This window comes from Magallana gigas, chromosome 9, assembly GCF_963853765.1.
Source record: "Magallana gigas chromosome 9, xbMagGiga1.1, whole genome shotgun sequence".
NCBI classification, from domain to species: domain Eukaryota; kingdom Metazoa; phylum Mollusca; class Bivalvia; order Ostreida; family Ostreidae; genus Magallana; species Magallana gigas.
This window is the reverse complement of record NC_088861.1, coordinates 46,541,544-46,555,289: the sequence shown is the minus strand read 5'-3', so window position 1 is coordinate 46,555,289 and position 13,746 is coordinate 46,541,544. Positions and strand designations below refer to the sequence as shown.

General features: G+C 37.6%; 2 protein-coding genes across 2 annotated transcripts in view; one reads left to right on the top strand and one right to left on the bottom strand.

Annotated features, from left to right (window-relative positions):
- The window catches only part of LOC117680609 (E3 ubiquitin-protein ligase TRIM71), a 235,721-nt gene that overhangs the window by 73,156 nt on the left and 148,819 nt on the right, over positions 1-13,746 (bottom strand). The gene's annotated exons all lie outside the window — the stretch shown is intronic.
- Positions 1-13,746, top strand: part of LOC105332697 (midasin) — a 102,956-nt gene that overhangs the window by 42,256 nt on the left and 46,954 nt on the right. The window contains exons 31-43 of the mRNA XM_066072569.1: positions 3,356-3,525; positions 4,190-4,396; positions 4,946-5,151; positions 5,341-5,463; positions 5,713-5,910; positions 6,312-6,419; positions 7,099-7,206; positions 7,460-7,540; positions 10,677-10,913; positions 11,405-11,533; positions 11,623-11,824; positions 12,079-12,346; positions 13,194-13,310. Of these exons, the coding sequence (XP_065928641.1) occupies positions 3,356-3,525; positions 4,190-4,396; positions 4,946-5,151; positions 5,341-5,463; positions 5,713-5,910; positions 6,312-6,419; positions 7,099-7,206; positions 7,460-7,540; positions 10,677-10,913; positions 11,405-11,533; positions 11,623-11,824; positions 12,079-12,346; positions 13,194-13,310 (2,154 nt within the window). The remainder of the gene's footprint in view (positions 1-3,355; positions 3,526-4,189; positions 4,397-4,945; positions 5,152-5,340; positions 5,464-5,712; positions 5,911-6,311; positions 6,420-7,098; positions 7,207-7,459; positions 7,541-10,676; positions 10,914-11,404; positions 11,534-11,622; positions 11,825-12,078; positions 12,347-13,193; positions 13,311-13,746) is intronic.

Below are 13,746 nucleotides of genomic sequence, written 5' to 3'. Positions count from 1 at the left end.
GACTTTGTTTATTTTTTGCCAAAATTTTCAAACAAATTTCCGTCAAAGAATTCTCAGCAACTATTTATCGCAGATGCTTGAAATTTTAACACACTATTTGTTTAGGCATGCCATATCGTGTGATATATTTTTGTATCAATCGGACGTCAACTTCCTGTTAAATGACAACTTTGCTTATTTTTTAACCAAATTTTCAAACAAATTTTCGTCAAAGATTTCTCAGCAACTATTTATTGCAGTTGCTTGAAATTTTAACACAGTGTTTGTTAAGGCATGCCATATCGTGGGATATATTTTTGTACCAATCGGACGTCAACTTATTGTTAAATGACGACTTTGCTTATTTTTTAACCAAAATTTTCAAACAAATTTTCGTCAAAGATTTCTCAGCAGCTTTTTATCGCAGATGCTTGAAATTTTAACACACTATTTGTTTTGGCATGCCATATTGTGGGATATATTTTTGTATCAATCAGACGTCAACTTCCTGTTAAATAATGACTTTGTTTATTTTTTGCCAAAATTTTCAAACAAATTTTCGTCAAAGATTTCTCAGCAGCTATTTATCGGAGATGCTTTAAATTTTAACACAGTATTTTTTAAGGCATGCCATATCGTGGGATATATTTTTGTACCATCTTCCTGTTAAATGAGTACTTTGTTTATTTTAGCCAAAATTTTCAAACAAATTTTCCTCAAAGATTTCTCAGCAGCTATTTATCGCTGATGCTTGAAATTTTAACACACTATTTGTTTAAGCATGTCATATTGTGGGATATATTTCTTTACCAATCGGATGCCAGCTTTCTGTTAAATGTCGACTTTGCTTATTTTGCATATTCACATCAGAGCGGGGGTATCACTAGTGAGCATTGGCTCACAGATATCTTGTTTCTTCAGCCAAAATTTGATCAAAGTGGGGGTGCTTATTGTACATAGGTCTAAAATTTTACCCCATTTTTTCAAGCCGTGATTCTTGATACCATGGGAGTAGTGACTGCTGATATCATGTGTTACACAAGTTGTATGAGTGTATACTAGATTTACTGCATCAGAAATACCTTATTCTTAGTTTTTTTTCCATGTATTGAAATATTTATCCTCTCTCAACACTATTTCTTGCATCAAGCAAGTTAAAATATCGCTAGTGTTTTCGCCATTACATAAGCAGCCACCTGTTGACTCGGTGCGTTGTCAATGTTTGTTTAACAATTTCCGGTGTCAGAAGCATGCACCTGTCTTGTGTCGGACTTCACAGGGTGTTTTCAAGTGCATGGAGATTAGCAATTATTCTGATTACTTTGTGTCCAGTTATGCAGTTAAGCATTTATTTATTGCTTTACATAGACTCTGTTAAAAATACATCGATCATTTGTACGACTTGATAGTGACGATATACGACATACCAATGTCTATTTCATTTAACAACAATCAAAGAGTTTGACTATAATTAATTAATTAAATCATTTCTTTTGATGTTGTTTTGGTTTATATCTGCAAACATTATTAGGGCCCCGCAAGGATTTGCGGGTGCCCTATAGTAATCACTCTGTCCGTCCGTCCTTCTGTCCGTCCGTCTGTCACTCTTCCGTCCACAAATTTCCTGTTTTTTTCTAATAACTTTTTTTATGGTTGCCCAATCAAGTTCAAATTTGGTATGGTAGTTCAGTAGGCAGAAATACATATTTTGATGCTAAGTTTGGTTCTGTATGTCTTCTGGTTTGGAGCTGGGGTGGTGGGGTAGATTCCTCACTATGCATAAGAAGAATGGGCAAAGAGAGATAACTGCTGAGAATGAATGGGCAAAGAGAGATAACTGCTGAGAATGTTACCATTGTATACATGGAAGGCTGTGCAATATTTGTCCTTGGGGATTAATTAACCTTCCACAGGAAGAAAATCCTAAGCTTTATCTCTATCTGTCACATTGAGATTAATTACTGCACTGCCTGTGTCTGCAAATGAACTTTGTTTTGAAGTTAAGGTCAGTTTTGAATGATGTGTAGTATTGTGTACATTCTTTGAAATATGGATTTAAAATATAATATTCATATTTTATTTTGGTTAAAATACCGTACACAATGATTTATAATAATTTATTGAATAGAGGCAAAGCCTAGGTATCATTGCATTGGTATCAATTCTTTTTTTTTTTAACAAATTCTATTTCATCCCATGTTAACCCACTTTATCCCGTGGATATGACTCATTGGATATTTTTTTGATATCCCACAGTTGTGACTTTACAATGGGATTTGCCTAGGCATAATGAAGTAAAATAATGTAGATTTTATAAACAGTATAAACATTGATTGCGGTGTATAAAACATGGGATAAATAGAATCTCATATGATTTGTAGTATAATATGATTTTTATCCAACTTGTGTGTTTTATTCCCTCACTAAGGCTCAAGAAAAAAACACTTTAATTGTTGGATGAAAATCATATCCAACTACAAATCACGAGATCCTATATATTCCAGTTCTTTACATCTTCTGCCAGGCATTTATTTTTCATCATTGTTAATATAAAGAGGATGGAATTCAAAGTTTTTTTCACTTCTCTATATTAATTGTCATAGCGGGGCCCTTCCTGACTGGTCAGTTTTCTAGTTACTTTTAAGCACTAAGCTCGATTGCCGTTGTTCTCTACGTATGATGATCTTCAGCTTCTCTCTGTTGTATAAGAAACTCTTCTTTACGAAGTGTCAAATGATATTTGATACCGTCCATGTAAATCAAAATTGTACGAACTTTGAGTCTAATATCGTTTAAGCCATGTTCTGATCACAAATTTACAGAAATTGTGCATTGATTATTAAAATAATCATGAAACGTCGATAGTTTTGGGGAAAATGGCGGCCGTTGATTTCGCCATTTTTTGGGTGCGTATTATACATAGGACCTGCTGTTTTTTCGCCATTTTTTTTATCAACTTTTGATGGGTGTGTATTATAAACAAGTGCGTATTATACACAATACTTTACGGTAGTTCTAGTTATTTAATTAAGTAATTTACAAACTTAATGTATTTTATTGTGTAACAGAAAATTTCATTGACTTGAAAAGTTAAGTTTGTATCACAGAACAAAAACACGGTTTTGATGAGAGGTTAGATAAATGTTCTCATGACTATACTAACAAGTTCAAGTCTAACTAATCTCTTCTTCTGTATATAAATGTTTACGAATTGCATGTCAGTAAAAAGGGGATATATTCTCCAAAGAAATGGCGTGGTGACGGTTTGTGTTATGTGGTGACGGTTTGTGTTATGTGGTGACGGTTTGTGTTATGTGGTGACGGTTTGTGTTATGTGGTGACAGTCTGTGTTATGTGGTGAGATCTCTGATTGTAGGTGTGTGGTCAGTATCAGAGACATCTTGTCCTGGGTTAACTTCATCAACACTTGCTCCATCAAGATCGATGCGGATGCCATGGAAACCCAGCCCGGGTACAACCAGTTAGAGCCAGCTGTAGCCCTGATCCACGGAGCGTGTCTGGTGTTCCTGGATGGTCTAGGAGCAGGTAACTCTTACTCACTGAATTACACCACTCAACATACATTCATTATACCGCCGCTCCAAAGAAGAGGGGTTATACTGTTTTACCCTTGTGTGTCCATCTGTCTGTGTGTCTGTCCGTAACAAATTTTTGTCATTGAGAAATATTTCTCAGCAACTATCAATCGCAGATGCTTGAAATTTCAACACATTCTTTTGCTTAGACATGCCATATGGTGGAATTCATTTTTGAACAAAGTTTATGTTGACTTCCTGTTAAATGTCAATGTTGCTTATTTTGTAACACTAGTGAGCATTGGCTCACAGATATCTTGTTATGTACTAAGTGGTTAATGATTGATAATGATTATTGTAAAGTGTTAAGCTGACATTACCTTAATCATCATCTAACACCCAAACACTAACAACAAATTGATTTTTTGTCTTTTTGTCAATAGGTACCAGCAGAAAATAATGTTGGCAATAACTCTCGTCTATGAAATGTAGTTTTCTTATGATGACTCTGTAGCATGTTACCATGTTGGTGAAGACTGGCTCAAATTGTATCTCTATGTACTCAGTGCATTGACTGTAAACCACAAGCACTGACGATTGTTGTTCTGTCATGTTTGCATTGTTTGACTTTCTGACAAGGAATAATAATGCCCGGTCTCCTCTTGTGTTTCCAGGGACTACCAGTAGGGGACGTGACACAGAGGTCGCGACCCTTAGATCTGCCGCTCTTCAGCACCTCCTTCATCTCATCAACCAGATGACTCATCAGTCACATGACTTGGAATCTCTCGGCCTATTGGATAAGAGCAGTGGGGCCCTAGAAGGGGTGGTCAAGCTGACCCCTGAAGCTTTCTGTATCTGGCCATACAGTATAGGGAGAGGTGATTATCTAATGTGGTCTTGAAGTAACAAGGTCATTCTAACTCTGCTTCATAGTTACATTGATTTATTCTATTATGTTAGTTGTTGAAGTTATGGATACAGGATTTTGTGAAAATATCAGTTATAAAAATATCTGTTTAGTGCACAGTTTTTGAGAATTTAAACCTTTCAAAATGTGTTTGTCTTATAAAACAGAACGAATACAATAGGATACAATGTGTGCAGTGAGTGAGTTTGCTCCTTGCTCCTCTAGATCCAGTGTCCTTGTAAAATAATTTTACCATTAAAGGACAGAATAAGTCAGAAATGAAACGAAATGGGCAAAAATATTCCAGTATGTTCCTCTGTCAGTATGACATTGGAGGTGAGAGATTGTTTAGTTTACAGGAATTGTAAGTACCTTAATGTGGTTTAACATGGTTGTTATTAGCATGGTCGTCAACTTATTCTGTTGAAGTAGATAACAATCCTTAGTCAATACTGAAGTTAAACATGCTCTTTTGAATCAGACAATGTGTTTTTCCTGATTGAGTGATGTCATTGTACAGGTGATCTGGAGAGCAGTGTGGACAATAACTACTCCCTGCAGGCTCCCACTACCTGTGTCAATGCCCAGAGGCTCCTTCGGGGGCTTCAACTACCACGCCCACTTTTGTTGGAGGGATCACCGGGGGTCGGGAAGACCAGTTTGGTGGCCGCCATCGCTAAAGCAGCGGGGAGAGAACTAGTTCGCATCAACTTGTCTGAACAGACTGTAAGTAAAATTAAATGGAGGATACTACTGTACATGTACTTAGCATTAATTTGTACAAACAGAGACTAAGCAAAAACGAGTATGGTAGTTGATATTTCATTAAAAAAGCTTAATGCTGCATTCAGCTTAATGTGGTGATGTCCAAGTTCCTTATTTTGATGACTTAACACAGCATGTTCTTTGTGACAGGATGTGACAGATCTGTTCGGAGCGGACCTACCAGTGGAGGGGGAGGAGGGGGGCCGGTTTGCCTGGAGAGATGGACCACTTCTGAGGGCTCTTAAATTGGGTCATTGGGTCGTGCTGGATGAGGTATGGACTGGTGGGGTTTATCATTGATGAAGCTGTAGCATGCACTAAAAATACTTCAGAATCTGTCTGCTACAACAATTAAAACAATAATTTTATAAAATAAAAAATTATATGTTGTTTTTTTTGGAAATGAAGAGAGAAAAATTATTACATGTATGAAAGTTCCTTTGAACTACTGAGATAATACACTTTACAGTAGTATGAAAATTATGATTTTTTCATGACTAAAGACTTCTTTTGTGTAATTAGTTGAACCTGGCCTCTCAGTCGGTGTTGGAGGGACTAAACGCCTGTCTGGACCACAGAGCCGAGGTGTTTATACCAGAGCTAGCCAAGACGTTCCACATCCAGCACCAGAAGACGCGACTGTTCGCCTGTCAGAACCCGCTAAACCAGGGGGGCGGGCGTAAAGGCCTGCCACGGTCCTTCCTCAACCGATTCACTCAGGTAACTTGTCCTCAACCGATTCACTCAGGTAACTTGTCCTCAACTGATTCACCCAGGTAATTTGTCTTCATCCAATTCACTCAGGTAACTTGTCCTCAACCGATTCACTCAGGTAACTTGTCCTTAACCGATTCACTCAGGTAACTTGTCCTCAACCGATTCACTCAGGTAACTTGTCCACAACTGACTCATTCAGGTTAAGTATTTATCCAAACTGTCTAGGTAATTTTTATCATTAAAAGTGGGACATATTTTTAGTTATGTAGTGGTGAAAGTTTTTTACATCATTTAGAAAATTAATGCATTATTAGCACTTGAGTTTGCAAATTAATGTTTTTGAATTATTCAATTGTTATTTGTGAAAATGAATCATTTTAACAAATTATGTTTTTTTTTTTAAGGTTTACATAGAACCCTTGACCTTCAATGATCTGCTATTTATAGCTCAGAGGATGTTTCCACAGTTACCATCAGACACTTTGTCAAAAATGGTCACATTTAACATAAAGGTACACTTGTACATTACCTTCGATTTTTATGGGAGAAAAAAAGCTTTGCAGTTTAATATCAGGACACATCTTTTAGATTTGATACCACCATGTCCTATCTGATGAACTTTATCAATGAAGAAATCAATACTGTGGTTTCATCAATATTCGTTGAATACCAATTTTCGTGGATTTCGTTGTTAAGTTGATCCATGAAATTAAATGTTCATTGAAATGCAATTTCTATTAACATTTTGTATTAATAGGGTCATTGGCCACGATTTTACGTATCCTTAAAACTGTGATTTTCCCTTTATCCACGAAAATTGATACCCTTGAATATTAATGAAACCACAGTATCAAGTTTTTTTAGAGGGCTGGATGGTTGTGGCCAGCTTTAGACTATATAAATCTCCCAAAACAGAAGAGCTCTATATAAAGATATAGCAAATGTTTAACCTAAAATTTTTGGGGTTTTTACTTATACTTAATACTTAACATATCTTCTGAAAATTGATTAAAAGGAAAATCTGATGATTTTAATAATTTGTTACCTACCCTGTCTCCTTACAAAACAAAATGCCACAGCAGCATTGATTGTCTGTAGAATTAGAATTTATACCAATGTGCACTTGTGATGTATCACAGATGTTTGGATAAATTGATACACATCCAATGAACAGTTATATGTTGTCTTTAGATGGAGCAGGAAACAATGGAGGGGCGGTGGTGCCAGAGAGGGGGACCCTGGGAGTTCAACCTCCGCGACCTGTTCAGGTGGTGTGAACTACTGCTCAGTGAACAAAAGGTAGGTCAAAGGTCATCAACTACTGCTCACTGACCAACAGGAGGTCAAGGGCAATCTTGTGTCAGCTACTGCTCACTGATCAATAGTGTCATCGTTTAGGGTAGGAAAAGTGGTACACTAAGATAATAAAATAAAGCTCATGCAGAAGTTAAAATTGTGATGACTTGATGTTACAATGAAATGATGAAAAGCACCTGGAAAGGACAAAATCCTACATGATTAATCAGGGATGTTTACCTGTGGTTTGTTACAGGTGACAGGTGACCTTGACCCTGGTCAGTTTGTGGGTCTGCTGTACATGGACAGAATGAGGACACTGGAGGACAAACAGAGGGTAACTATAAAATTCACCCCACATCCCCCCCCCCACACACACACACACAAAATCCACCCCCACACCCACCCACACACACACTAAAGCCACACTCCCACACACCCACACAAACCATTGGTATACAATGTATGTGTAGAAATACTAACAGGGGATAACAATTACTATAAATAGCCACCCTGACCAAACCTCCTTCATTTATGATATTGTCAAATATCACAAAATAACCTTTTTAGCTCACCTGAGCTGAAAGCTCAAGTGAGCTATTCTGATCACATTTTGTCTGTCGTCCGTCTGTCCGTCCGTCTGTCCGTAAACTTTTCACATTTTCAACATCTTCTCAAGAACTACTTGGCCAATTTCAACCAAACTTGGCACAAATCATCCTTAGGCAAAGGGGATTCAAAGTTGTGAAAATTAAGGGCCACACCCGTTTTCAAGGGGAGATAATTAGAAATTAATGAAAAATTTCGAGAAATTTTCAAAAATCTTCTTCTCAAGAACCAAAAAGCCAGGAAAGCTGAAATTTGTGTGGAAGCATCCTCTGGTAGTGTAGAGTCAAAGTTGTGAAATTCATGACCCCCGGGGGTAGGGTGGGGCCACAATGGGGGGTCGAAGTTTTACATAGGAATATATAGAGTAAATCTTTAAAAATCTTCTTCTCAGAACCTAAACAGCCAGGAAAGCTGAAACTTGTGTGGAAGCATCCTCAGGTAGTGTAGATTCAAAGTTGTGAAATTCATGACCCCCGGGGGTAGGGTGGGGCCACAATGGGGGTTGAAGTTTTACATAGGAATATATAGAGTAAATCTTTAAAAATCTTCTTCTCAGAAACTAAACAGCCAGGAAAGCTGAAACTTGTGTGGAAGCATCCTCAGGTAGTGTAGATTCAAAGTTGTGAAATTCATGACCCCTGGGGGTAGGGTTGGGCCACAATGGGGGGTCGAAGTTTTACATAGGTATATATAGAGTAAATCTTTAAAAATCTTCTTCTCAGAAACTTAACAGCCAGGAAAGCTGAAACTTGTGTGGAAACATCCTCAGGTAGTGTAGATTCAAAGTTGTGAAAATCATGACCCCTGGGTGTAGGATGGGGCCACAATGGGGGTTGAAGTTTTACATAGGAAAATATAGAGTAAATCTTTAAAAATCATCTTCTCAAAAACTAATCAGCCAGGAAAGCTGAAACTTGTGTGGAAGCATCCTCAGGTAGTGTAGATTCAAAGTTGTGAATCATGATCCCTGGGGGTAGGGTGTGGCCACATTGGGGGGGGGGGGGGGGTGTTAAAATTTTACATAGGAAAATATAGAGTAAATCTTTAAAAATCTTCTTCTCAGAAACTATTCAGCCAGGAAAGCTGAAACTTTTGTGGAAGCATCCTCAGGCAGTGTAGATTCAAAGTTATATATATAGAGCAAATCTTTAAAAATCTTCTTCTTAGAAACGGATCAGCAAGATGATTCTTTATAATTGTTAAGACTTTGGCTCCAGGACAATTCTTCGGCCTCACAAGAAGGTTCAGAGTTTGATGCAGCTAAATATCCCATATATAAACAATTGAAAAGGATCTTTTTGAAAACTGCAATACTCAACATGTGATATGACTATAAAATTGACGCAGACAGCTATTTTTTTCATTAAAATCTTTTTGTATTACTGTATTGAGTTATTGCCCTTGATTTATTGATTCTTGATTATTTTAATTAATGCATCCACTGTTAACCAATTATTGTGATGATTATTTTTATACAATAATAAATATTCAATGTATATAAGTTGTTCTGCATAAGTAGTTTTGGGTTAGGCCGGATAAATTAGTTTATTTTTGATTTCCAATTTTTAGATACTATGAATTATTTTAGGCTGGCACATATATAGGGACAGTGTCTCTTGCATTACAATGTGTGACTGTTTGGGGTTAAACTTGAAGAGTTACAGATAGATTGAGTGTGTGGACACCCCTGCTCTATCTAATCTTCATGTATCGCATTAATACAAGTGTGCGGTCATACTTGCTTGTGGTGGATGTGGCGGAGCACTAGTAATTGGTCATCTCTGCTGGTGTTCTGGTCTTTCTAGCGCAAGTGTGCGGCACTCCCTGCTTGCGTTATACTTGTTGAGTTGCGTAGGTGTGCGGACATCCCTGCCTGCGTAACGTTGAGTCCCTATATATGTGCAGGAGCGGTAATTAAAGTCTGCTCTTGTAAATATTGGCAGCAATCGGGGCTATCCCAGTTCCAAGGGGGAAAAATAGATTTTATTTATACAGGATCTACATGTATTATTGTACATTGTCCAGATTGTTTTTATTATGACTCCATTAAGCTGACTTTATCATACCTATTGTTCCTCAGGTGAGCGATGTGGCCCATGGGCCTCTTGTTTTATTCATATTATTTAAGAAATAAACAACGTTATTTAGTGAACATGGCGTTATGAATAGCAATTGCTCTGTTGGCATATTCCATGATGCGCGCTAGCGCATCATGGAAAATATGCCAGCAGATCAGTTGCTTTTCATAATGCCATGTTCACTAAATAATCGTTGTTTATTACTTATATTTGCATTTTACCACTCGCAAATACCCTGTATTAGCCTAGACCTCGACATTTAGCTATTACATCAAAAGTAAACATTCAGACTGTAATGTATCTTTTTAATTCACATAGATTTGTTAACAGAATCAATGATATGTTATAACAGTAATTCCTTTAAAATGTTATCAAAAACATGTTTTAATATTACATGTAAATACGTCAATTTTAATGGAGTTGGAGAAAAACACATGATGTATCATATAGTGGTTTAAATCTATAACGTTATGGAAAAGTATATATAACGTTACACCTTTATGACGTCATAGTATACTGACAGAGCAATTGCGATTATAGAGATATAATTGCAGCTCCTCCTTATGGGCTTACAGTGGGAAAGAACAATGGAAATGCAAATATATATGCATATCATTCACCGTTGGATAACTAATTGATTATTCATATATAGTCATATACGAAGAACAAAAATTAAACATGAAAGTTTAAAATTTATTTTTTTTGCTTAAAATTGCATAAACCTGCAGCCATCAGAGAGGCCTGTTATTACAGTGAATTGTTACAGTTGATTACCCTCTGATTCAGGTCCTGGACTTGTACGATAGAGTTTTCTCCCCTGATCGGCCCGCGTATACCTCCACCAGAGAGGTGGTCCTCACTGACTCCCACCTACATGTGGGTCACTCCCGCCTCCCCCGGGCCGACCTCCAGACCCCTGGCCCCAGGGGTGGGGGCAGGAAGCCACTGTACCTCCTACACCACTCTCTGGAGCCGCTGGAGTCGGTGATGAAGGTTGTTGAGCAGGCCTGGATGAGCATCATCGTAAGTATTAACTCACAACAAACTTATCTATACAGTCTCGTAGAATGACCCTCGATCAGTGGATGAATTCAATACATGAACTGTTTAGTACATACAGTTTCAATTCTTGTCAGACTTAGTATGTTTTATACTGGACCTGATATAAAGTTGAAACAATTGGTAGGTGATGAATAATGAACATTTATTATGAATTTGGTTGAATGTCATAAGTTATTTTGTAAAACAGAGCCCCTTTTTCTAACACAAGTCAGGGATGTTAAAAAACCATAACTCATATCCGGTGTTCCTGTTACATACTTATTCATGCATGACTTTTGAGTATTTATTTTAGTTTAAAATTGGGAGCATGATGTACATTAGGAAGGATATAATTATATAAAGTTTTATAATCTCTAAGCCTGATCAGTAGAGAAATTTAAAGCGATGCTTGATGGATTGATGACTACCTTTTATTGATCTGTTTTATACATATAATTCTTGTCATCAATAAGGTTGGAGGTCAGTCCAGTGGAAAGTCTACCATAGTGCAGATTCTGTCACAGTTAACCGGAAACAAACTCCATGTCCTAGCGACAAACAGCGCCATGGATACCACCGAACTGCTGGGAGGTTTCGAACAGGTAACCATGGTTTTCTTCTTACTTTCTTGTACATGAAATGAAGCTGTCACTGATAAAGAAACATGACCTTGATTTTTTCTGACTTTTAGGCAGACAAAAAAAGACATGTGGAGGAATATGCTCTGGAAATGAATGAGGTCATGACCTCTGTATTGAATGGTCTCCTTGGTAACCCATGTGACCAGACTGGTGAGAGGTCACAGAGTCAGAAGTGGGAGGAGAGGAAAGGGGAGACCCAGAGGCTTGCCCGGGTTTGGGGGGAGTATAAACAGCTGGAGGGAAAGTACACAGGTAGGCTGCTAATGAAGGGAGTGTGGTCTGTAGAATAGTGGGTTAAATGAGAAGTGGGTGAAATTTATATGATTGGATTTGTATCGTTAAAAAGGGGGGGGTTTAAAGAGTGATTTGAACTGTCTGACTGGCAGCAGTTGTAACACTTAATGATTTCCTAGTAATCTTTTCAAAGAGTACAAGTCTGATTTACTTTTTTTTTGGACCTGCCTTCTGGTTTTCTAATGTTTTGAACAATGTTATGACTATTGTAGGTAAACATCTGACTTCTACAGAGGAAGCTGTCCGGTTCCAGGAGAAGGTAGATGCCCTGGAGAAAACATTTCATGTCATTCAACCCAAGTCAGCACAACTAGGGGAGGCCTTTGACAGACTACAGCAGAGGAGATCCAAGGCTCTGATTGGTCTGGAGGAATGGAAGGCGGGGCAAGGGGCGGGGACTTTTGAATGGATTGACAGCTTGTTGGTCCAGGCTCTACAGAATGGGGAGTGGCTGATGATTGACAATGTCAACTTCTGCAAGTAAGGAGGCAGAGTCTGTTGAGGAATATTCTCTTTGACAGTATTTGACTTATTATTATTTTTTAACATTCACAATCAACGACATTTTCTGTTAATCTCTATCAGTATGTTGTTGCATTTTAAACCAACTTGTCACATCCAGTATTATACAGAGGATTGGCACAGGACATTATTAATTATTCACATGATTATGATGTTGTGATGTTGTAATGTTATATTGTATACCTATTTACTGTCTATGAGGACAATAGCAAGTTTATCGTCGGTAACTATTTCACGAGGCGAGGGAAATAGTTGCTGTTGAGGGGGACAATAGATTTGCTATTGTCCAATTGTTAGTAAATATTGTGGTTTCATTAATATTCAAGGGTATCAATTTCCATGCCATTGGATAAAGTGAAAATCACAATTTCAAAGATACGTAATACAAAATGTTAATAGAAATTGCACTTCAATGAACATATAATTTCGTGATTCAACTTCACAACAAAATCCAAGAAAATAGTTATTCAACGAATATTGATGAAACCACAGTATGTATTTTAATGATAATTCTTTATTTTTCGGCAATTTTGATTCTCATGATGATAAACAAATTAGAGTTATTGGACTTTTAATATAATGTAAATTAAATTACACTGGAGGTGTTCCGAGTATAAAAAAAAAAAGAGAAATCGAATGCCGAAAGTTTTGATGACTATTCACCATGGACAGATAGCATGGAATCTATTTCACAGTTAGATAAAATAGCATGTTAAACTTTATACATGTACCTTGAAATTCTACATAGAAAACATTCACAGGGGTATATTGATTAAAGCTTTTTTTGTGCTTTTCTGGATTTCAGTGCCTCTGTGTTAGATCGACTGAATGCCTTACTGGAGCCAAATGGAGTGTTGTCCATCAATGAGAGAGGGGTCATCGACGGGGAAATCCCCAGCATCAAGCCTCACCCTCAGTTCAGGTAGAACAGGTTTATATATATGTAAAGTCATAGACAGGGGAATCCCCAGCATCAAGCCTCACCCTCAGTTCAGGTAGAACAGGTTTATATATATGTAAAGTCATAGACAGGGGAATCCCCAGCATCAAGCCTCACCCTCAGTTCAGGTAGAACAGGTTTATATACATGTAAAGTCATAGACAGGGGACTCCCCAGCATCAAGCCTCACCCTCAGTTCAGGTAGAACAGGTTTATATATATGTAAAGTCATAGACAGGGGAATCCCCAGCATCAAGCCTCACCCTCAGTTCAGGTAGAACAGGTCTATATACATGTAATAGTCATGGAGAATCCTGGTGTAAGGCCCATCCTCATTCATGTAGAACGTTTGGTGTGTCTGACAGGTTACATACATCATGTACATGGTTGTCTATTGCCTGAAATCACAGCTTATCAG